The sequence below is a fragment of the Electrona antarctica genome, assembly GCF_951216825.1.
Source record: "Electrona antarctica genome assembly, chromosome: 5".
Lineage (NCBI taxonomy): Eukaryota > Metazoa > Chordata > Actinopteri > Myctophiformes > Myctophidae > Electrona > Electrona antarctica.
In genome coordinates, this window is record NC_136810.1 from 17,457,437 (window position 1) to 17,482,139 (window position 24,703).

Here is a 24,703-nt window from a genome sequence, read left to right on the forward strand (position 1 = left end):
AGTTATTCAATGGAATCCATGGAATTAATTGTGACCATAAAATGAAGGTAAAAAAAACTGACACAGTGATGTTCACGCCATTTTAACTCAAAACACAGATGTCTTGAATTGCTTCCTGTATGTTTAGCAGCAGCAGCCAAGTGAAGTTGTAGCACAAAAATCAGATCTACAAGCTCACAAGCGTGGATATTATGTTACCATGGTCACAAGTAGTAGATTGGCTATGTTAGCTCACTTTTGCAATACCCTTCTTATCAATAAGGCCTGTTTTCGGGCAGGCAGGGCAGCTGTATGTCCTCCTTGTGGGGGCTCCTCACTGGTAGGATGCAACAGTGGAATCAATTGGCATAAATTGAGGAGACAACGTTAAACGTTCACTCCTCTGTGCATATAATCTTGGTGTACAGATCCTCTTCCTTGAACAGTACATAGTCTCTCAGTCTGGGAGGTAAGTGCATGGAGTTGTTGATGCAGGGGTCGGACAGTCTGCCGGGGGACAGGTGTTTTCTTATCACCACTCTGCACAGATGTTCCAGAGACCGGGGGTTGTCTATAGGTATAGGAGGAGAACAGAGGAGTTTGTCAGAAAATGCTCTTTATGCAAAATGAGGTATAATGACTCACTTTTGTTGTTGTTTTTTGTTTTAGAAAGCTTACATCTGCAGTATTGTCATACAATATGTGCAAATGGTTGCTGTCAGGCAGAAACCTCCATATTCTAACTATTTTATTTTATTTTTGTAAATTCATGCCTTAGTTGATCATACTAAAAAAATAGCAGATCTATAAGCTGGAAACGCGGCAACATCCTGTTGTTTACAGCAGTACCATGTTATCTGGCGTGTACCTGTTATCTGGCGTGTACCTGTTATCTGGCGGATGTCGGGCCACTCTTTGTGTCTCTTTAGGGTCTTTGTCAGTTTGCCACAGAGGGTCACGTGACTGACGTAGTCGAGGAGGATTGACACGGCTCTGCCGGCCAAGTGACGCAGATATGAAACACTGATGAAGTCACACCACTGGGATGGATGACAGTTATGACACAGACACACACATACACATGGAAAAGAGAGATGATGATGATGGCATTGATAGGTCATTATTGGGGTTCTTCATTTTCTAGGGCAGTGGTTCTTGCTCATGTTCGTGACAAGGAGTCCAAGGACATTCCCAAATTGATATGTATTTCACCCGCACGGACCCCCATCTGTTTTCTTTCTTTTTTTCTTAATTTTATTTATTCAAACAAAAATTTCACAATTCTTCAAATTGTGTCATCTGCTTCACCTTTCAATCTGCGCTAGAAAACAAGACCCCTGGTCTGAGCCGGTTTCATGACCCTTAAAGGGACACTTCACCCCTTTTGCAACCAGATCCTGTTTGAATGATGTTTGGGAGACAAGAAACAATTTCCTGTTATGTGTGTAATATGTGTTTTTAGATATTTTAAGTATTTCAAAGTGTCCATGATGTCATGGACACTGGGCTCACTTACTTCCTGGACTACATGTAGTCTCAGTAAGACAGCCCTCCCCCTATCCACAAGGAGGAGCAGTGCACCAAAGCATTATGGGAATTGTAGTCCAGGAGGGAAGTGAGACCAGTGTCCATGACATCATGAACACTTTGTATACAAAAATATCTAGTAAAAACACATATTACCCACATAAAAAAACCCAGGGAAGTGTTTGTCTCCCAAACATCATTAAAATAAGATCTGGTTGCAAAGGGGGTGAGGTGGCCCGTAAAGAACTCACGGGAACTTTTTCCTCCTCCTCCTGGTCAGGCGAGTAGTCCAGGTCACTGAATTCGTCCCAGTCGCTCTCGTGGTGACAGCAGAAACACTTCTCGGCCTCGTAGCCGTTGTTGAGCAGCAGACGCATCATCACCTCGTCCCTCACGCCGTACTGGAGCGCCGTGGGGAACACTGTGTCGTCGACCGCTGTGAAGTAACAGTTGACGTCCGCTTTGTTGGACAGGAGAAGCTTCACAATCTCGTACCTATAGGGTTAATGACACCACCATGAAATGATGCCGGGCAGAATCTCTATCTTTTTAACGGTTTGTGTTTGTGTTTTTAAAAAAAATTGTAAATTAATGCCCTACTTGATCATAGGCTACTGTCATGGTCTGGCCCTCTGCCTGTCTATTCCCCTCTTTCTGTATCTCTCTAGCTGTAGCCAGATCTACCTTAGAGCCGCAGACGTTTTCGGCTGTCCGCAGCTTCTTTTCCGTTTTTTCAGACAGCTGGTGGATGGAAATTAAGCTCCACCTCCGCGGCTGACTGCCGCGGCGGACAGATTCCCGGAAACGCTCTCCTCCACGGCAGTCAGCCGCGGGGGTGGAGCTTAATTTCCATCCACCAGCTATCTAAAAAAACAGAAAAGAAGCTGCTGACAGCCGAAAACGTCCGCGGCTCTAAGGTAGATCTGGCTACAGAGTCCCGCTCTGCCCAGTTGTGTCTGTCTTTCCACTTTGGCCACTTTCACTTCCCATTGCAGCCCAATCAGCGGCAGCTAGAGGCGGGATCAAGGCAGCACTGTGTATGCCTTGATCCCGCCTCTAGCTGCCGCTGATTGGCCAGGCCGTTTTGTGGCCGGGCATCAAGTCTGCCTGAGAGTTCCAAGATGGGAGCAGGAGGGGGGAACCCAGTGTACTCTCTGCTGCCCCATCTGGCGGAGTCAGGTTACCCTATAGCACCCCCAGTCACAATTTTCCGGAGCCGTCGCTGCAAATGGTAGGTGTGAGGAATTTGCTGAATCCTGCTAATAGTTAGGTAAAGTTAGCAGTTGTGGCAAATCTGCAAAAAAAATGCTTACCACTAGCTTTCTTCACAGATGTGTTCATAAATGTGTCTACTATCACAGAAAAAATTGTTCCAAGTAACCCAAATCCCTTGGGAAACTTTGACAGCTGCTGAAAGTTGGGGTACCATTATCAACCAATATATGAATCCATTGCAAGCATTAGTTTTGCACAAAAAACAATCCTTTGCCTAAAAATGCCCATAGCCGTCATCACAAATGTGATGAGGTCAGCACACACAAGTGGCTATGGCCGAATTTAGCCCAAGGAGTATTTTCGTGCAAAACTCATGCTTGGAATGGATTCAGCATCATGTCACATGCTACTTAAAGTATAATGAAATTTGGAATTCTTTGCCTTATATTGGTTGATAAGTTTCCCAAGGGAGTCGGGTTGGAACATTTGTTTCTGTGATAGTAGACATGTTTATGAACACATCTGTGAAGAAAGCTAGTGGTAAGCATTTTTTTTTGCAGATTTGCCACAACTTAAGCTAACTTTACCTAACTACAGTATAAGGCTGGGATTGCCATGGCAATCATTTGGCTCATTTGGGCCACGGCCAGAGCAATTCCTGGTGGTTCTGGACAACCAACTATCTAACCGACTCAATGCACTCCCTCGGGTCGTATGCGACGTGTGTGTCGAATTTGAAGCGGTCGATCGGTTCTCGAGATACGTGGATTACAGTTATACAGTACATATATACAATACAGTTGTATATATACAGTTATACAGTACATATATACAATACATTCTAAACGTGACCTCAGTTAAAAGGAACATCTCGGGTGCAGTATAGTGACTGCATAACGTGTAATTGTATAGGCTATATATTCTCGTACCTCCCCGATCGCACCGCCACCAGGAGACAGCTGAGCGGGTCCAGGTCTGTTTTGGCTCCAGCGTTCAGCAGCATTCTGGTGCAGGTCACGTCTCCGTTGGAGACGGCGAAGTACAAGGGGCTCCTCCGCATGTCTCCGTAGTTCTCGGAGATGTGAGATTCCAGCAGAGCGTCGACGTCAAAGCCTTTCTGCACCAGGAGCTCCAGGCACTGCATGTGGCCCCCGTCGGCCGCAGAGTGGACGGGGCTTTGACCACACAGCCTGATGGCTCTCCTGGTGGTGATGGGGATGAAGACCCTCAACGCCCTGATGGAGGGGAAAAACAGTAGTTGTTAAATGTCATAACGCCCCATACTTATATAGTATAAGTATTAATAGTATGGACCTCCATTAATTCAAGACGTCTTTCTGTGTATTAAGGTTGCGCCACATGCATGTTACCAGTTCAGTTTATGCAATTTAAAGTTGCATTCTTTTTGTTTTAGCATTTGTTATGTCCTTGAGAGCTCATAAAAGAACAGAAAAAGGAGAGCATGTTTCCAATTACAATTTGCTGGTTTGATTTTTAAAGCAAAATAGGGGAGAACATTTTTCTTAGCCGCTATCCTAACTATATATACAATATACTCCACACAAGAAGTAGTGAAAAATGTCCAACGTTTGTGAAGATTTTTGTGATGTCTGCAAAACATAATCTCCGCCTTTTTAGCATATCTCAGCCTTCCTGGGCCTCGTGGAGATACATGACCAGAAAGAGGGGGAAGGGCGGACAAATATGGAAAGCAGAGGCAAGCATTTCACCCCATGCCATTAATTTGCATGGAGATGACTTACAGGTAATGTCCCTCATAGGCTGCCCGGTGGATGGGCAGCTGTGAGGACAGACTGGGGATGTTGGGGTTGGCTCCGTGCTGCAGCAGGATGTCGATGCAGTCTGGGTTCCCTGAACCAGCTGCGTCGTAGAGCACGCTGTCACCGTTGGGCGCCTGAGCATTCACATCAGCACCTTCATGTTATAGTGACACAACAATGTAGAACCCAGGCTTGGCTTTTTGAAAATAAGTTGGAAAATCTGTAAGGCGTTTCAAACGAGGTTGTTTCTTACAATAAATATGCAGTTAAAAAAGAAAATTATATATTTGCACCTGTGATATATAGTTTTTGGCTGTGTAAGATAGTTTTCTAAATGCGATAATTTTAAGCCTCCGGTACGATAATACAAATTTTCCCATCTGGCAACATCAAGTTGGGCAACAACAAGTAAAATGCTGAGCACATAACCAGTAGCTGCGTAAAACAGGCGGTTTATGGAAGCAACAACAACATTGTTTATATGATGGCCTTTTGTACCCTCAAAAGAATTGACAACATCAACGGCCAACTGGACTTGCCCCTAAAATGATAAACTTCCACAGGCCTGGGTCAAAAGTCATCTTTCATATCACCGTTATACTGAACATGTATGAACAGGTAATGAAAAACTTAAGCCGACTTTCACCAATCTGTATAGTGGAGCATGTTACAATATGTTGTAATATGTTAATACAATATAATTAGTAATAATCTGTATGGTAGAGTATGTTCATACAATTATAACTACATGTGCAGTGGTTGGAGGTGGTCTCCCTACTCAGAGTAACGAAGTCCTGACGTCACTCGTTCGTCCCCTGGGTTCTTTATGGAAAATAACGTTGGTCATCTTAGAGTTGTCTCATATAAGAATTGTGGTCCAAAAATAAACAACTGTCCCAGCGATAGTGTCAGCTGGCAGGTGGCTCTGTATCGTTTACGATAAGTCAGTCACTCATATTTGATACAGTCCGTTTCTGGCAAAGAATTGTATTAATTCGGTGGCAGTAACATTAGCATTCTCGCCTTCAGTTGATGCTTCATATGCATTATGAGTCAAACCACCATGCTCATTAAACACATTTAGTTTATTGTTGGAACACAGAGCTAGTTCTTATATTCAGCAATAGACTCAGGGTCAGACTGGTGTTGGGTAGGACTCCTACTGATGTTTGGCAGTAATGTTATTTGAAGCGTAATAATGTTTGGACTTTGGACAAAGTCTAGGAGTTACATAAAAGATATTTGTTATTTGATGCAGAACGTGCACTGGATTGTGTGCACTGGATTGTGTGCACTGGATTGTATACACTATCGATGCGGCTATCTTTACTGTTTGTTTGGACGTTGTTGCAATCACATCTCTCCATCAAGAGATGGAGATGAGAGACTTTAGATTGTATCTTGAGGGTGAAATTCAGTTTCACCCATGGCTGATTGCTGCTCAGGTGGTCATGATGAGAGCTTTGCGTCACACCCTTTACATCTGTGTGTTGGTTTTAAAAATATTGAACCCATGAAAAGTATTGAAGAGATGATAATACACAGTAAGGACACATTCGAGTATGTTCACAATGTATAAAGTCACCATAACAACTTTGATGAGGCAGTGTTGTGTTGTTTTAATAAATATCTCTGCCGACTGCAGATATATACTTAGTCGACCCGGGGGCACCCAGGGATCTATACTAGGTCCTGTAGTAGCAAAGACACCTAGTCTTTGCTCAATCTACATACAAGCTCACAATATGGGGCTATTTACAACGAATGTTTCGCTAAGGGTTCACTAATGATAAAATTAAATAATACATACGTACCACGTTTAATAAGGAGCTCCAGGACGTCAAAGTGGGCGTACTCAGCAGCGATGGCCAGGGGAGTGACCCCGTCTTGGTCCGTCTCTGTGACCTTTGCTCCGTGCTCCAGGAGCAGCTCCATGACGTCCACACAGCCCACCGTGGCGGCCTCGTGCATGGACGTCCACTTCTTCAGACACACCTGCTCCACGCGCGCCCCTCTGGATAGCAGAGTGGAAACCATCCTGTATGATCCGGCGTGCACCGCTGGACGCAAACGGAAACATAAGAGACACGCGCTGACCTTGCTTCTGGTTGTTGTAGTGATGGATGGATGATAGATAGATATCCCATAGCTCATGTAACAGGCATAAGGTTAGTTAAAAAACAGCACAAAAAGTGCCGTTGTAAGGAACATTCCTTAATAAACATTTTTAAGCTTTGGAGCTTAATCCAGTGTGCGGACCTTACCTGTTCTTTCTCTATGAGAGTATGCACATGCATCACTTTTCCTCTGAGACCCGCCCCCTCATCTAGACTGAGTGGAAAAACATTGAGCAGCATGGAGCATGGGAGCACTTCCAAACTCTGATAATCACCAGCACAGGATATCTTGACCGAAAGTAGCCCATGACATGACTATGGTGGATTTTTATGAAACAAAAACTTTGCAAATAGAGGACAATTCAAGCTTCCTGTACACCTGCAATGTTGGTGAGTTTAACAATGTTTAATACAATCAGATATAGGACCTTTCTGCTTGGATGTGGGCTGTCAAGACCAGAAAGTTTTGCCACTTTGTAGGCGTTCCTGCATAACTTCCGGGTACGATGCTGTCACGCGCATAGCCTCTATTTAGACAACATACTGTAGATGCATACTAGTACACAGTATCTATCTAGCAGGATAGTGTTTACCCAGAAGAAGAGGGGACTCATTCTTGCTGTTGGTGGTGTGTGGAGAAGCATGGTGGAGAAGCAGCATCTTGACGTTGTCCAACAACCCTTTCTTCACCGCCAGAGTCAACAATGTCTCCCCCTCCCTGGTCCTCTCCTCCAAGGTCAGACTGAAGGATGCTGGGAAGAGACCGTACATGAACACCACTCATTTCATCTATATTGTTGCAGAAGCCTCATCTCCCATATTTTAATCTTCTACTTACTACAGCCTCACACACATATCAAATGTAGCAGATCTACAAGCTCGATGCGTGGTGCCATTAGTTTTGGACATATGAGGTTTCCTCCCGACATTGACTGTATTCTAAATTTGTTATGTTTTAAATCAAAAAAGATTCAAGAGTTTATTTGTCACTCACTCATACAGGCACAAGCAGTGGGTGTGGCATGCTCCACAGACTGCTAACACAACAAGAAAATAGTGATTACTGAATGTAAAACCCTCATAATTTACGGTAGTCAAAGGGAAGAATCTTCTTTTTTTGTATTTGTGCTTCAAAATGTGTTGAGTAACCAATAACAGAAAATTACATTTAATTAACTTTTTAAAATAAGTATAATTATAAAACAAACTGAATGGACCTGACTGGAAATAGACCTTTATGGGTCGGATCCATTTCTCCACTTGCTCAGGAACACTGAGAATTTGACAATGTGTTTCCCAAACAAACCGTGGATCAGGACTCGGGACCCGTTTGTGGGTTGCGGACACATTTTTATGTTTTGTTTTTGTTTTTCTTGTTTCCTACATTTTGTTTTGAACTACTATTTCAAAACATTTTCAAAAAACATTCCCAAAAAAAGCTATCATGAATTAAAAACAAATTCAAACATTTTTCCAGTAATGGCATGAAGAAATAAAAGGGGAAATCAAATAAATTACATGAATTAGAAAACAAATGTTTAAGAAGTAGTGAAAATAGATCTTCAAGCTCACAACGCGGCGCGAAGCGACGCAGCTTGTAGATCTGCTAGGAGTATAGTACAGTACAGTAATCCTGTTCCCTGTGGGGTTGGTACAGTATGATTGGTGTTCACAGTTTATGATGTGAGGACAGATCTTACCATACAGCACTATTTCTAGCACTTGCGCCAGTGGTTGCAAGGCAGCCCTGTGCACGGGGTAGCGGCCCCTGTCATCGGCCTGGCTGAAGGCTTCTGGGAAATCACACAGCGCCTGCAGCGCCAACATGTCACCTATAGGATGAGGTGGCGAGTGACAGATTAGAGATTAGGAGGATGGCATCTGTCGTAGGTCCAAAAGTCACTACTGTACTGTCAGTTATTTTTTGTTTAAAGTTCCCCATTGCCACAAAACAATTGTATCATTACTGCATTTACTGTACCTTGTTCAATGGCCTCCACAACCTTCAAATGTTGTTGTCTGAACATATCAAAGGAAGATTTGATTTGAATCTATACATTTGAAAACAGTGGGACAAAAGGATAAAGGAAAGGAAAACCACACCGCAATATTATGTAATGTATATCGGTGTTATTATCATTGTATGTCTCAGTACTGTTAACATGCACTGAGAGTGTCTTAACACTCTCTCAGTTACTTAATACCTATCTGTTGATAGATATTGTTTTTGGCATGACTCTTGAATGCTCATTTGGAGTGCATAGTCAAGAAGCCCGTCGTCATCCATATCCTCGGTGGGATCCATAGCGTTGCCTTTGAAACGAGAGAAGGTGGTGGAAAGGTCAAGTCAACCCTCCAAACCACACAAATGAAGCTCTTATGTTAAAGCGGCACTATGTCACTTTTTATTTTAAATGACTAAAATGAAATTTTGTCCAATTTGTATGTTAATTCAATATAGCGTATACAACCGAGGTGGTTGTATTTAGTCTCCTATTGAAACATTTAGATCCTATGTCTATGTGAAACATGACCTTTGACACACAATGTTTCTTGTTTGACACACATTTTGACCAGAAGGTCCAGATTCAATTCAATATCCCCTGAGCAAGCAGGCGGGCTCTATTAGCTCTAAGGTAAACATTTCAGCACAGGCTCAAATAGAGCCGCGGGGTAGAAGAGTAAAGCTACAGTACATAGTGCTGCTTTAAGATATCTGCGTATAACTGTGTAAAGGGCACAAGTCAAAGTTCAACACATAACGGCTCACCTGTTAAGATTCTGTGGAAAGAGCACAAGTCGGTAGAACCTGGCTATATAGCCATTAGCCAACAACGGTTTGTTTGTTTGTTTCTCTGCTCAATGGAATCCCCCCCACCCCACCCACCCCACTCCTCTTGACATGCACCCACACACTTCTAATGCTATTTATAGCTGTCACCTGCTGTGCACGCTGAACCAATGCATTTACACTGTAAAATAACGAGTGCTATACATAATCTAACTCTGACACTGATAAATTAACACCCAGGGTTTCAACTGTGTCATTAATGGTGAGCGATCAGTGGCGGGAAAAGTACTCACATTTTTTTACTTGAGTAAAAGTATCAATACTGCACTGTAGAAATACTATTTAGTCTGGTGGTATTCCAAATTTAATTTGAGTAAAAGTACCAAAAGTATTGGTATCAAAATGTACTTAAAGTACAAAAGGAGAAATTGCTCATTATGCAGAATGACCCATTCACATGTTTTCAAATGTACAGTATAATGCAAAAGTAATCTTTTGAAAGTAGCAGCTAACAAGCTCACAATGAGTCGCAGTGTGACTTTCAAATTGAGTGAATAAAAGTACAATATTTGCCTCAGTCTGAGATGTAGTGGAGTAGAAGTAAAAGTACTGAAAATTGGTACTATACAGTAAAGTAAAAAATACCTCAAAATCGTACTTAAGTAGGCCTACAGTACTTGAGTAAATGTGCATAGTTACTTTAAAGTTTTCAGCACTGCGGTGTGACGAGCCTGGATAATAAACCAGACGCGAATCAGCCGCGAATATGCCTGCCGGCTAATAAGCCAGACATTAGTCTGGCTTATTAGCCAGGCTAGTGTGACATGTGCATGCCTCATGTACCACTGCTAATGACAAATTATAATAGCATACGGTATTGTATATGAATATTTATTCAGTCACTGTAGCGATTACACTGCAATGTGGGGGCAACACTTTAAGCCTGTGTAATGAATTATATACACACTTGTAATGCATCAGGGCTTGACATTAACACAAATTTCCCATTCACTTGTCCGGACACAAAAGTCACTTTTCTGGAGCAGGGGTCATCAACATGCAGTCTGGTGATGGACATTTTCCTCAAACAAAATGTTTGCCACGGACATAGAAAATGAAATGAGTGGTCAATAGTATTACCAAAATGCATACTAGTCCAGTAGACACGATGAAGAAAAGCACACTGTTCTTAAAGCTGTGGGAGAGTGGTTTGACCTTCACACGTGAACTCATGAAGTGGTTTTAATTAAAAGAAGCATGTCGCGGTTTCCTCAACCCTTTGTACAAAGCAGGGAAGGCGTAGATGGAGCAAGTTGTAACTCACAAAATTACTTGAATAGTCAAGCGTATTATTGTTACTATTTCCATGGCCATCTCTGTACTTTTGTCTACTTTCTACTTCAACTTCTTCACTTTATATTGAAGTGATTGCTTTGAACTTTTCAAAGCATTAAAGACAATCAGAGACAGTGGCAAGAATTGAGCAGTTGAAGACGAATAACTATAAGTTCATACTAATGTAGGCTAATACACCAAATCATGGAAAAGTGGTCAGGACAAAAAGGCCTTTTCGGGGAGGGGTATAATAAATTGACTGCAGGGAGATTTTTCGAGGCGCAATCATAGACATGTTCTGTATCCGCCACTGTTTGGTACCTGTTTTAACAAGGTTTGGATACCTGTCAGGCAGTGTCTTTATTAAAGTGTTAATGTCAATTGGCATTTGGGAAACCCAGCTCTCATCATGGTATGTTAAAATCTGGTCATTCATTGGCATGGAAGAAATGTGTTTCTCAGCAGTGGCGTTTCTGGGTGTACTGACACCCTAGGCCAGTGGTTCTCAACAGCTGTTCTCAAGGGGTCCTTGAGGGGGTTCCAGGGGATCCCTGCAGCAAAATTGCTTATCACATCAAAATCAGTTTAAACACTTTAAACCTATTTTATACATCATTAGTATATACAATGATGGACAGCAGGCATCTTGTCTTGATAAGAGTGCCTAGGCTTTGTATGAACAGTGTGGATCAAATTTGTGATTTGGGGGGGTCAGATCAACATATGGAATGAATTCTGCAGGCCTACTGGCCATATATGGAACGTGTCTTGAGTGTACAGGGTTTGATGTGGTCAGATCAACATATGGAATGTCAGAACCGGTCCCTTTCATGACGTGGTGTCAAGACACGACTGACTGACGGGAAATGCAGGTTTTCATAGTAAACGCGACATATGGTCACAATTAGTAGCCGTTTAAAAAAAATGAGTGATGTTGGGTAGTTTTTCCCTTTGAAAGTAAATAAACAAGCCACAGAATAACACAAGGTTCAGTTTTCCTGAAACAAAATGACGGACAATATTGGAAAGGTGATTATTAGGAAAGCCAGACAATAATGTCACACAATATTGTTTCTCAAAAAAAGTGAAACCAAGAGTCACTTGTCCAACGGACAAGTAAAAATGTAATGCACTTGTCCGGAAGGATTTATTAGTTGTCCCGGACAAGCCTTAATGTCAAGCCCTGCATGCATTATAACACTGCAATTATTATTACAAGTAAGATGCGTGAATGCGGGAAGCGAACGCAGCTGTTGTGGCAGTCTGACGCACACACACACTGACTCTTTTTTTTTTCTTTTAAGTTTTTTTTGTTCTTTTTTAATTATTATAATTTTTTTTAAAGTTTTTTTCTACTGTGTGCGTGCCTGCATGCGTGCCTGCGCGCGTGCCTGCGTGCGTGCGTGCGTGCGTGCGTGCCTACATGTGTTTTTTGTGTGATACAGCTGCGCCCTCTGGTGGCAGGCGGGTGGTGTCACAGCGTGACACAGACAGACAGACGAGCTAGGCAGGCTTCTATAGTAATCGCTCATTGCATTCGCAATCACTGCATTCGCAATAAGCACTCTTAAGTACCCATAATGCATATTGTGTTGTGATTTTATAAAGCACTTGTAAAGTAGGCCTATACTTACTGTAAGAGTGCTTAAAACTATAATCTCACACAGCTTCATGACTCTGACGAAATGCAACTGGCATCAAAATGTTGTAAAAGTATCATACCACAATGTAGAAATGGTTAATGTAATGTATGTTTTGCAGTTATATTCAAAATCTTCAAAGTAACCAGTAAAGTTGTCAAATAATTGTAGGTGAGTAAAAAGTACATTTGTGTGAAAATTGGAAATGCTCCAGTAAAGTAAAAAATACTCAAATTGTACTTACTGTAAGTACAGTACTTGAGTACACTCAGACCCCTTTTCCACCGGTTGGTTCCCAATGGGAACCGGTTCAGTTCTTTTTGGTTCTTAGTCCATGAGCCAGAGCTCCAAAATTGGAACGGTAATTATGAATTCAGTGGGCTAAACAATACCTATATTAAATTGTTTATAGGATCAATATACGTTAATTAATATATGATAACCCTTCCACAGTATAGTAGCTTTCTCATATTTTCTATTTTTTGCATGTTTTCCTATATAATGCCTCATTTGCATATTTTGTTTTTTTTAATTTGTAATATAATAAATAATTGTCTTCGTGTACGTAATCAACTGGGGAAGTTTCATGGTGATAACAATTTATTATAGGTATTGTTTAGCCCACTCAATATAACGTTCCAATTTTGGAGCTCTGGCTCATGGACTAAGAACCAAACAGAACTGAACCGGTTCCCATTGGGAACCAACCGATGGAAAAGGGGCCTCAGTACACTTTACACCACTGCATTTAACACATTAAGACCTGAGTGCCGTTCAAGTTATACAGAATTGTAACTCATATTCCCCATAAGTCAATATGTGCCTTATCCCCCCTAAATATTTCAATCAATCAATCAATTCCTTTTGGGGTTGAGAGTGACAGCGCAGTATTTTACCAAGCAAAACATTTGATAAATCTATCTGCAAAAGAAAGCTGCATCAGTGGCTTCACAAAAGACACACGTCAAACTATTCTTATTTTATTGCAACCCTTCAAGTTTTATTCCATTCACATATTTGTTCATAAAGACAGTGGAAAATGCAGTATTAACAAGCTGGTGTAAAACAAATGCATACAAAAAAAAAGAACAATGTTACATTATATGAATAATGCATTCTAGAGTAGGCTATTTAAAATATCTGACCGTAACTCCATAATCAATAATTGTAAAACTTCATAGGTATCACTTAAAGGAGCATTCAGTGATTTGAGTGATTTGGAAAACCACCCAGTCCGCCCCGGTAACAAAATGTGCACATGCACACTCTACAGTGGGGGGAAGTGCAACAGGCCAACAGCATGTGCACCAAGGCCCGCCCCCACTCGATCATGATTGGAGGAAGGCCCCTCTCATCCTGATTGGATGAAGGCTTTGCCACCCGCCACCAAAACTGAAACTAGGGTTTTTTGACCCCAGGGGCTCACTGGGGACAGGGAGGAACTCCTTATATGGTCAGCACACTCTATAGTAGGGAGGATTATACAGAAAAAAAGAAAAAATAAGTGATATTTAGTTTAAGTCAAATCACTGAATATACCTTTAAATGAGGAGTTATTTTAGACAGAAGTGATTTCATTTCAAGGTGAAGCAGGATAACTTAAAACATAATTGTAACCAATCTATATGGTAGAGTGTTTATACAATATAACTAGTAGATCTGCAGTGGTCTCCCTCGGAGTCCCTCTCTTCCATTGAGAGAGACATTTCGGCCCTGGTAGGACACCTACTGGTTGCAAGTAGTACTGCCTGAAGCTCATATCTACCATCTGGGATGAGTAGTAGATATGTTTTCTATCACAGGTAGAAATACATGTTACAGTCAGTGTTATTTTATTTTAGTCTTACTTAGACTTTTGAATAACACACAATTTAGTCTTTCCTATTTAGTCTTCTGAAAAACCTTTTAGTCTTAGTCTTAATGCAATGTTAAGTTGGCCAACAAAAGATTTAGTCTTAGTCTTCTGTCTTCTGAAAAACCTTAGTCTTCTCGTCTTTTAGTCTTAGGGCTCTATTTTCGTCCATGCTAAACCCCTTATCCCTAAACCTTTGCCTTTTTTTTCTTTTTTTTTTTTTTTTACTATTTTGAAAAACATTTTTGAATAGTTAAAATAGCCAATCTACAAGATCACAACATGTCGATGTAGATTGGCTATTTTAACTATTCAAAAATGTTTTTCTAAATAGTAAAAAAAAAAGGCAAAGTAGTTTAGGGATAAGGGGTTTAGCTATTTTCCAAACATTTTGGAAAGATCTGGAAAAATAGTGGACACATCTAGTATAAGGTTGAACATTTTTAACACAAATCATCTCTTGGTGGTCAAGGAATGGAAACCTCAGGACAGCAAAAGTAACAGATCAACTGAAAACGCTTCTGTAGCTTCGGGACCCGTTTCGAGCTTGTGGATCTGTTACTTTTGGTGCTTTTGTGTGACACTGTAGTATGATCAAAGTTAATTTACGAAAACACGTAATATATTAAAAAAAAAAGTTAGAATCGGGATAAGAGGTTTCTGCCCGACAGCAACGATATGGATTTGGGGGACGTTGTTGACATAGTCCGGCAGCCGACAGGCTTCTTTTGTTTAAAGTGGGAAATTTGGTATAGTCTTTTTTATTGGCCTAAAATATTGTCTATATACATACATTCATGAATCCACTTGCTGACCGGCTGTCACTATTGGGCAATTTTCTTATAGGGGTTTCTTTGTGACCCATGTTAATGACATCCTATGGCAGGCAAAAATGTCAAACTTTCCTTTTGCTTTAAGTAGCATGTGACATGTCAAACTAGGGGGTTTTCATGATTCTGAATCCATTCCAAGCATTAGTTTTGCACAAAAAACACTCCTTGGGCTAAAAGCAGCCTAGCCACTTGCCCAAATGTGCCCAAAAAGTGCTGACCTCATCACATTTGTCATGATGTCTATGGCCGTTTTTAGCCCAAGGAGTGCATTTTGTGCAAAACGAATGCTTTGAATGGATTCAGAATCATGAAAACACCCTAGTTTGACATGTCTCATGCTACTTATTAAAGCAAAAGGAAAGTTTGACATTTTTGCCTGCCATAGGATGTTAATGGTAGGGTCACAAGAAACCCCTATAAAAATGTGCCAAATAGTGACAGCCGGTCAGCAAGTGGATTCATGAATGTATGTATACAGACAATATTTTGGGCCAATAAAAAAGACTATTATACCAAATTTCCCACCCCATAACCCCGGCTGCCGGACTATCATGGAAAAGGTTTGAGAAGCACACAGACTTGTCCTCCTACATGATCCACACATCCGCAGTGCAGCTGTAAGCACACAGACTTGTCCTCCTACATGATCCACACATCCGCAGTGCAGCTGTACAGATCCAGCTCCTGGTACAGCAGGTAGTCTTTTAGCCTGGGTGGGAACAGGCCAGAGTTCATGAAGTCACGGTTGTTCAGTCTCTTCAAGGTTATCCGTCTCCTGAGGTCAAGTCTGCACAGATGCTTCAGAGACCGAGGGCTCCCTGGAGAAACGAGTTGTGATCGGTTTAAACAAGGGGTCTTCAATGTTTTTCAGGCCAAGAACCCCTTAGCTGAGAGAGAGAGAGATGAAGCAGGGACCCCCACTACATATTGATATGTTGCTCTGTTTTAACATTTTTATATAATGCTTTTCCTCCCTTTTGCTTTTATCTATCTTCTTATCCTCTTCTTTTTTGCCTATGTATGTTATGTTATGCTCTGTGATGTGAAGCACTTTGGTTCGACCTCAGTCTTTGGAAATGTGCTACAAATAAAGCTTGATTTGATTTGATTTGATTCATGTTAAATCTGTGTTCTCCGACATTTAACCACTTAAACAGCAATACGTTGTAAACTTAACCTTTGACTTGGTCTGCTCTTTTTCCCTGCACACCAAACCTCTTCGCCGAAAATAGCCGCTCTACAAGCTCACAAGCTGTAGATCTGCTATTTTCAAACAAAAATAGCCAGCGCTCGTGGAAAAAATAACCAAATGAAAACAACAAAAACTAAAAACTAAAAAACAAGCAAATCAAGACAAGAAAATAACACATCTATGCGATAACTGCAATAGAATTAGGGTACATAATAATATATATTTTTAAGGCTATAAGCTTACAAAGCAACTTACTCAGAATGTTACATATCTCTGGCCATTCCGTCTGCTTCTCCAGAAGGCGTGTGAACTTGGAGCAGATGTTTACGTGGCTGACGTAATCCAGGAGAATCTTTGTGACTCCACCAGACAGGTGCATGAGACAACACAGGCTCATGAACTCACAAAACTGCAGAGAGAGAAAGAAAAGATGGGCATGTTTAAAGGACACAGATGGGGGATAAAGTCAGAGGGATATTACAGGCATGTATTTGTACACATAACAACGTACGTCTACTACTGAGGTAACATTGACGTTTGTTGTGTATTCATTGTTAGATTAAACATCTCATGCCATGCAAGAGTGCAGTCTAGCCTACACCAACTCGGGACTCCTGAATCGCTGCCCTCCACACTCTCCTATAGCATTAAGGTCTTGAGCTCGTTGGGGTGAGCGCACACAATGCACTCTGTCCCTTACGTTGCCATGCATAGTGTATCCAGTCCTTATGTGTACGTGAATTTCAATACAATTCCACCACTAGTGGCAGTTGAAAGACTATCAAGTAGTGGCTCTCCCACAATGCAACGCTGCATTTTCAGGAAGTGAACCTGGCATTTTATGTTTTCCACCCCTTGTTGTTGCAACTTGCAAGTGATCGTCTGATTGATGCCATGGTTGGTTGTCAAAGGCCCCATTATTTATGCCATCATAAACTGTGATGGAGAGCTCCCGAGGAAGAAGATCGAGCAGAAGGAACAACAATCATTAAGACAGGTGACAACCTTTATAGTAAGCTGCTGCACTGCAGTACATGTACTGTACGTAGGTGGTGCTCTTGCCTTTCTTGCCTTTGCCCTGGGTTGGCTCCCACAGTGTCAGTTTGCTTGCCACTAGTTCCAGGGCCCTGAGGCTGCTATAGCCTCATCGGTTTCTCTCTCTGACTTTGTCTGTGACCTGTGGTACTGTAGGTCCCCGTTAAGGACCACAAAATATTTGAATATGTAATTATATTATATAATAAATACCCTTTGTTGCGGTTTTGAAATATTTAGGAATATTCACATGTGAGCATGTAGATCAGCTGTTGCTGGCAAATGTATTTGGTGTAGAGGGGGGAAAAGGAGGGGGCCTAGTGCAGACCCCTGTGGGACTCCTGTCAACTATTTCATTAATCCTTACTGGCCTACCGGCATGTGCACTTAAGCCTCTCCAATTGAGCCAGAATGCCGCAGCTCGCTTGGTCTTCAACCAGCCAAAATTCTCACATGAGTAGTGACTCTAGTCATAGTGTATACTCATAGTTTCCTTGTACAGATATTTTACTGTTAGATGGATGTCAGGTTCTTTGATTGATTGAAAATTTTATTCACAGTTTGTAGAATGGAGTACAGTTCAAACAAAAGTACAGGTCAATACAAAGTCTGCTACGAGGATAAAACCAGAAAATTCACTAAGACCTGTTTACATCAGGGTCCTCTATTTTCAATTCATCAGAATTTAAAGACATTCAAATATACACTTCTATGAATTTGATGTATTAAATGGCCATGTTATTTATTTATTTATTTGTGTTAGCTTGTTTGTTATAGGTTAGAGTAGCCATACTAGCCAATACATTTGACCTCCTTTTTCCTCCCAATTTAGTCGTTATTCCAATTAATTCCTTCCACTGCTTGCCACTGCCTACTGGCTCACCATGCCAGTGAGGAGCCCCCACCGGGAGGAGAGAGCACCTCATGTTAACGGTTGAGAGAGCTCACCGGAATCTTGCCGTCTACGTTATCACTGGGATCCAGAGGGTCGTCGTGTTTGCAGCGGAAGCACCTCGCCACGTCGTAGCCGTTGTTGAGCAGCAGACGCATCATGACCTCGTCCTTCAGGCAGTACTGGAGCGCCGTGGGGAACACGGTGTCGCTGACCACCGTGAAGTAACAGTTGACGTGCGCCTTCTTGGTCAGCAGCAACTTGGCGATGTCGTACCGCCCCGACCGCACCGCCACCAGGAGGCAGTGGAGGGGGTCCAAGTCCGTTTTGGCCCCGGCCTCCAGCAGGGCTTTGGTGCAGGCCAAGTCGCCGTTCGACACGGCGAAGTACAGCGCGCTCCGCCTCAGGTCGCGGTAGTTCTCGGAGTTGTGCACGTTCATGCGGTAGTTGACGTCGAAGCCGTGCGCTATGAGCAGCTCCAGGCAGTGGTTCTGACCGCCCTCTGCAGCGCTGTGCACCGGGCTCTGACCCGCCTCTTTGATGGCCTTCTTGTTTGTGAGAGGTATCAGCATCTTCAAAGAGCTGAGGGTCAGGAAATATAAAGAAAACAAGGTTAGGTTCCTTGGGTTGTAATAATCTTAATCATGGACTAAAATAAACTAAAAAGAAAAGACTTAAAGCAGCACTATGTAACTGTCCTCTTCTATCCCGGATTTGAACCCGGTTATCTGTGCAAACTAAAATGTTTACCATTGAGCCTGCAGTGGCTGCATCCCCTGCAGCTGCTTGCTGCAGGGGATGAATCCTGACCATCAGGTCAAAATCTGTGTCGGATCCTGAGCCTAGGTGAGAAATGACCTTTGACACAATCTACAGTAAGAGCACAATCTTTGGGGGTCAGGCTGTGATCCCCAAAAATAATCATAATTGGAACTGGGGACCCCCAATTTTGTTTGACCCGGTTCCACAGATAAATATTGTGAAAATAGCTTGCGTTGCAAGGCGGTGTGAGGTTGTTGATCTGCTATTTTCAAAAAGTGTATATTATTTGACAATTTGGCCAATGTTTGACTGCTTTGTTGATTACTTTTGATGCAGTATTATGGACTTTTTTTTATTTTCTTTTGTTTCGGTCGTCCTGACGACCCCCCCCCCCCCCTGTCGTCAGAGGACAGGGGGGTCACAGTAGTCCCTATGTGTTACTCACTCACTCACTCACTCACTCACTCACTCACTCATAGTGGCCTGCGTACGCAGCCTTGTGGATAGGCAGATGTCCAGTGATGCTGGGTAGGTTGGGGTTGGCTCCGTTCTCCAGGAGAAGACGGATGCAGGCCAGGTTCCCCGAGCCGGCTGCGTCTGTGAGGACGCTCTCCCCGTTGAAGGCCTGGGAGTTCACTCTGCTGCCTGCAGGATGGACGACGTGGACAGAATATCAAGTAACACCACCACCAGAACATCAAAAGGTTGTGACAGCTTTAGGACATACAGTGGTTCTGGTTCTCAAACATTTTCATGTCAAGGACCCTCAAATTGATTTGTATGCGGCTGAGGACCTCCATCTGAAAATATGTTGTGCCAGGGACCAACTGTAGAGAAGTTTGGTTTAAAAAACGACTAACTTATTCCACATTTTGGGTAAAAAAAAACTTCTATCATTATGTTGTGAAACAGAAATGCTTTAAGAATCATCTTTAATGACCAATTTCAACCAGGCACCTTTTACACTTTATACACAACAATTTCCACGTAATCCCTACATAGTTCATTGAAATATAGACCCCAGGGGTCTATATTTGGCTCCATTCTTTTTTCCTCTATACACAGCACCAGACCTTTACACACCAAAAATAGCTAATCTACAAGCTAGACTAAATATCATAAGATTACAGTTGCATTTTGACAGTCCTTGATGCTGATGTAATGATTGATTTTACACTTGCTGAAAACAGACAGATCTGCTATTTTCAGCATGCAACCAAGTGTAAAAATGACTTATACTTGGATCTCTTGTCCATTAGTCCATTCCTAACATTTTAGTCTAGTTTTTATTTGTTGACGAAATTGTCAAATTTAGTCTTAGTTTTAGTCAACATGGCTTAGTTTTCATTTAGTTTTTGTCAGTGAAAAAAGGTAGTCAACGAACATTTTTTGTCATAGTATTATTCGACAAAATGAACACTGGCTCCAGGGCTCAAGGAAATCGCTCTACTTCCTACATACCATAATTGAGTAGAATCTCGGTCATCATGTGATAATGGTCTTCTTCCTATACATACCCCGAGTGGAATAGTAAGAGAGTGGCGACACGCTTTGATCTCGCCTCAAAGCAGGTGCCTATGGACTATAGTTAGCACTTCCGCATTCCATTGTTACAATGGGAGTCAACGCTAGTGTCGCCACTCTCTTACTATTCCACTCGGTACATATATAGAATCTCGGTCATGTGATAATGGTGGTCTTCCTATACATACCATAGTTGAGCAGAATCTCGGTCATGTGATAATGGTCTCCTTCCTATACATACCATAGTTGAGCAGAATCTCGGTCATGTGATAATGTCCGTGCTCTGCAGCCACAGCCAGGGGCGTCACTCCCATGATGTCCTTCTGGTTGAGCTGAGCGCCGTGCCGTAGCAGCAGCATCATGATGTCCACGCTGCCCGACCGGGCCGCTTCGTGGTTGGCCGTCCAGTTCTTGCGGCACACGTGGTCCACCCAGGCTCCGTGGGCGATCAGCATGTGGGTCATCTCAAAGGACCCTGACCTCACCGCTTCAGCATGACGTGAGACACGATGACAAAATACAGCACACATCTCAGTCAAAGATTACAGCTTGAATATCATTATTCATTAACTTGTATGCGTGCATTTAAATGTTGATTTAGGAGTGCCTAATACAAGAGAGACGTGTGCTCTATACACTGAATTAATTCAGTTTTTACCCTAATAACCCTGACATTAATCTCTTAGCCTAACTTTAAACCAAACCCACAAATGTGTTGTGTTTTTTCAAACACTTTCAAGACATTTCATAAAGCACACGCCCACACAGTTACACTATTTTCAGTGTGTGATACTGGGCACGCTAAGTGTAAATTAGGCAGCGGCCAGCCCCAACCTATAAACGCCTCTTAACAGTTCTACTGCCGCTAATTGTTTGATCCAGTGTTGCGCCGCTGCATAATACGACATTCCCGCTATTTGTTTAATGCGTTTAATTCTCTGTTTTAAAATAATTAAAAATAAACAGCGCATTTATCCGTGACCTGATGACGAGGCCGTCGCGTTATGATGACCGGAAATCAAGTCATCATCTGGGCTGCTAGGGCTTCTGGGAAATTGAGCCCAATGCAAGTGGACGGGGGGTTTGTTTGGACTACAACTTGCTCTGCACTTTGGTTTCGTTTCGCATTGTCATGGCCGCTGGTGCATCTGATCATAACAAGACGAACCACCATTCTTTACCGGAATTTCGTGGTTGAAAGCTGCAAATACTTCAGCGTATGCTCCAAAGGTAATAAAACAATGTCGGCAGCGTTGGATATTTGATTAAAAGGCGGGTTCCGCGGGGTATGGCGTCAAACTGTTAAGTCTTAACCCCTATAACCCCAACTTGGATCTCCCTCTCTCACACACATGCACGCATGTCGCACACCCTCACCCAGCAGCAATGGGGACTCATTCTTGCCGTTGGTGTTGTGTGGAGAAGCCCCATGCACCAGCAGACTCTTCGCATTCTCCACCAAGCCGGCTTTAGCCGCCAGAGTTAGCGCGGTCTCTCCTCCCATTGTTGTCCTCTCCTCCAGACTAAGCCCACATGAAGCCACTGAAAGAAGGTGGGGTGGGAAAAGTCAAGGTCACCGGCAGGGACATTCCTGGTGTTCATCATGATGATGTCAGGTCAACAGTTGTGTGAGCCCGACGGACCGGTAAGCCCAGCCCAATATCGCCACCTCGCCATTTGCCAGTGGTGGAAAAAAGTAAGGATAAAGTGGGATACTATTTACATTATGAAGAGAGGATATATACAAAAATATATATATATATTAAAAAAATGATTTTAGAGCGATGGAAATAAGCGAATTAGCACTAAACCAAATGCCCCATTCAATTAAATTGAATTAATTGAGGGCTTATGGTAGGGGAAATAGCCAATAATGCGCTTTTGCACAAAATAACACCTGGACCTCTTGGGTGGGGACGTAACAACTACAAATAAAGGTAAGAACACCCCATTCGACTGGTATCATGTATTGAATCGGCGAAATCATCCGTTATCAGCACGTTTGAATGGTGCCACAATGTCCATACTGGCATCCTCACTGTTCAGTATGTCATTATCTGCGATTGTAGCATTGTCATTATCACTGATGTCCTGACGGAGGCGCGCCGTGTCTGGTGGCCATGAGCTACGTGAGGCACCGCCGAGCGAGGCGCTAGCCGAGCGAGTCGCCGTGCCGAGCGTTGCGATGGCCACCAGTCCCGACTCAGCGCCGCCCGAGTTACGTCCTGATAGGCAGAGAATAGTATATATTAGTAGCTCCTAGTTCCATGCACCGACAATAGTTGGAAATTACACGTCCACCAGGGGGAAACCTTGACCAGGCTATGTGGTGAGGATGCCAGTATGGACATTTAATGATTTTGCCGTTCCAATGCAGAGATAACGGTCGAATCCGCTGGTAAGAAAGCCTTCTAGTCTGAAATTCTCCTTTAAATCTCTTACCATGCAGCACAGTCTCCAGAAGTGCTACAATGGGTTGCGCTGCAGCTCTGTGCAGAGGAAGCCACCCTCTGCTGTCCCGCTCGCTGACGGCACACGGGTGCTGGTGCAGCAGCTCCCTGAGCAATGCCACTTTACCTGGACACAAGAAGAAGGAACCGCAATATGTAAGAGAGTGGCTACACGCTTTGATCTCGCCGTAAAGCGGGTGCCTATGGGCTATAGTTCCAAACATTGGAACTTATCCCATTGAGATAGAATGAGCACTTCCGCATTCCATTGTTACAATGGGAGTCAACGCTAGTGTCGCCACTCTTACTATTCCACTCGGGAAGGAACCAAATCAATTTACTCTTTAGGCATTTAGCTTTATACGCTCTTAATCCAGAACGATTGGTAAACACGTCTGGAGGTAATACATCCAATGCATGCATAGAAAGAGTCATCTATAGGATCATATACACTACTAGGTAAACCAAGATCTGTACATTGAAACTATACACACTATACTATACTATAGGATGCCTGGTCAACAAATATCATGGCATCTGGAACCCCTCCTCACCCCTGCCTCTCCTCTTCCCTAAACCTAGGTACTAAACCTACTTTGTTGCCCACTCTCTCCTCTCTCCCATCAATCTGTTTGTTAGGTCTGTCTATCCCTGCCAGCCATGGTTGGCAGTGATGATGCCAGACAGTTCTCATAAACAGCAGCCTGGCGTGTGACAGACAGGCGGATGCTGGCATTATGGGGGAGCACAGGGGTTTTGGCATGCAAACACAAAGACATATCCTTGCTGTCGGCCAGAAACCTCATACATGTTTTAATTTAACTTTGTGTTTTATTCGTAAAGTAATGCCCTATTCGATCATACACACTACTAGCCTGATTATCAGACTGTAGCTTCCCTCAAGAGTCCCTTGCAGTCCACTCAGAGAGTGGGCGGGATCTTTGGGCTGGATCCAGGCTAACACACTACAGCGTCACACGAAAGCATCGAAAGTATAGCAGATCCATAAGCTTGAAAGGTGATCTCTCGTAGATCTGCTACTTTTGCTATTTTTGACAGTTTTGGACGTATGAGGTTTCTACCCGACTGAGACAATGTTTATCTGTATTATTATCTGTATTTGAGGATGGTGTTGCACATACCTTGCTCTATCGCAGCAATCACTCTCAAATTGGCATCAGTCTCTTTTTCTAAACTAATACACGGGAAGGAAAAAACATATACAAGTTAACATTTCTGGTGGATACATTTTTCAAACACTGGTAATGTCAGCATGTTTACTTCTATTTTATGTATTTGTAAAACTCATATTGAGAATACAGCATCCATACCTGGCATTAGAATTTAAAAAAGCATCTTGACAAGATTCTTGGATACTTAGTTGAAAGATGTAGTCACTGAGGTCATAGTCACTCAAGTCCTCGTATGGATTCATAACTCCCCCAATGAAGTTATTCCAAACGTTACAAAATGCAAAGCCACGCTAATGATGTTTGGTTTCCAAAAAGGGGTGAAAAAAGGTTTAGTAGAACGAGAACCTTATTCCAAAAAATATCCTATAGAAATCAACACAAATCCTCATTTCCTTGTCTCCAATTCTACCTCACTGAAAGTCCTCACCTCTGGGAAGGTATGTAGCCGGTCACACTAACTCGTCCCACTCGCACTAAACAGGAGAGCATTTTTATATTTAGAGACTGACCTGCTCTCACCATTGTCCAAATAAATTCAAGGAATGCATTCCATGCCTGACACATATCCCTGACATACGCTGGACA

The 24,703-nt window shown here is 42.6% G+C and overlaps 1 protein-coding gene across 1 annotated transcript; it reads right to left on the bottom strand.

The window, feature by feature from the left end:
- On the bottom strand, window positions 1–24,507 carry asb15a (ankyrin repeat and SOCS box containing 15a). Its single transcript, XM_079502216.1, has 19 exons — window positions 24,257–24,507; window positions 24,068–24,120; window positions 22,918–23,052; window positions 21,853–22,017; window positions 20,717–20,962; window positions 19,425–19,596; window positions 18,246–18,771; window positions 16,518–16,671; window positions 15,714–15,888; window positions 8,824–8,958; window positions 8,601–8,638; window positions 8,320–8,451; window positions 7,213–7,371; window positions 6,317–6,562; window positions 4,485–4,656; window positions 3,651–3,956; window positions 1,758–2,001; window positions 866–1,019; window positions 1–550 (listed from the first exon to the last, which is right to left on the bottom strand). Exons 1-19 carry the CDS (start codon window positions 24,358–24,360, stop codon window positions 375–377), a joined length of 3,492 nt encoding a protein of 1,163 aa, XP_079358342.1. The 5' UTR covers window positions 24,361–24,507; the 3' UTR covers window positions 1–374.
- Window positions 24,508–24,703: the final 196 nt, after the last annotated feature.

What these genes read in the sequence shown, in the direction of transcription:
- asb15a (XM_079502216.1), bottom strand. Translation starts at nt 24,360, where the DNA reads ATGAATCCATACGAGGACTTGAGTGACTATGACCTCAGTGACTACATC. An exon ending in TTTTTAAATTCTAATGCCAG is followed by an intron (nt 24,121 to 24,256) that starts GTATGGATGCTG and finishes CCCGTGTATTAG; the next exon opens with TTTAGAAAAAGAGACTGATG. An exon ending in GATTGCTGCGATAGAGCAAG is followed by an intron (nt 23,053 to 24,067) that starts GTATGTGCAACA and finishes TCTTGTGTCCAG; the next exon opens with GTAAAGTGGCATTGCTCAGG.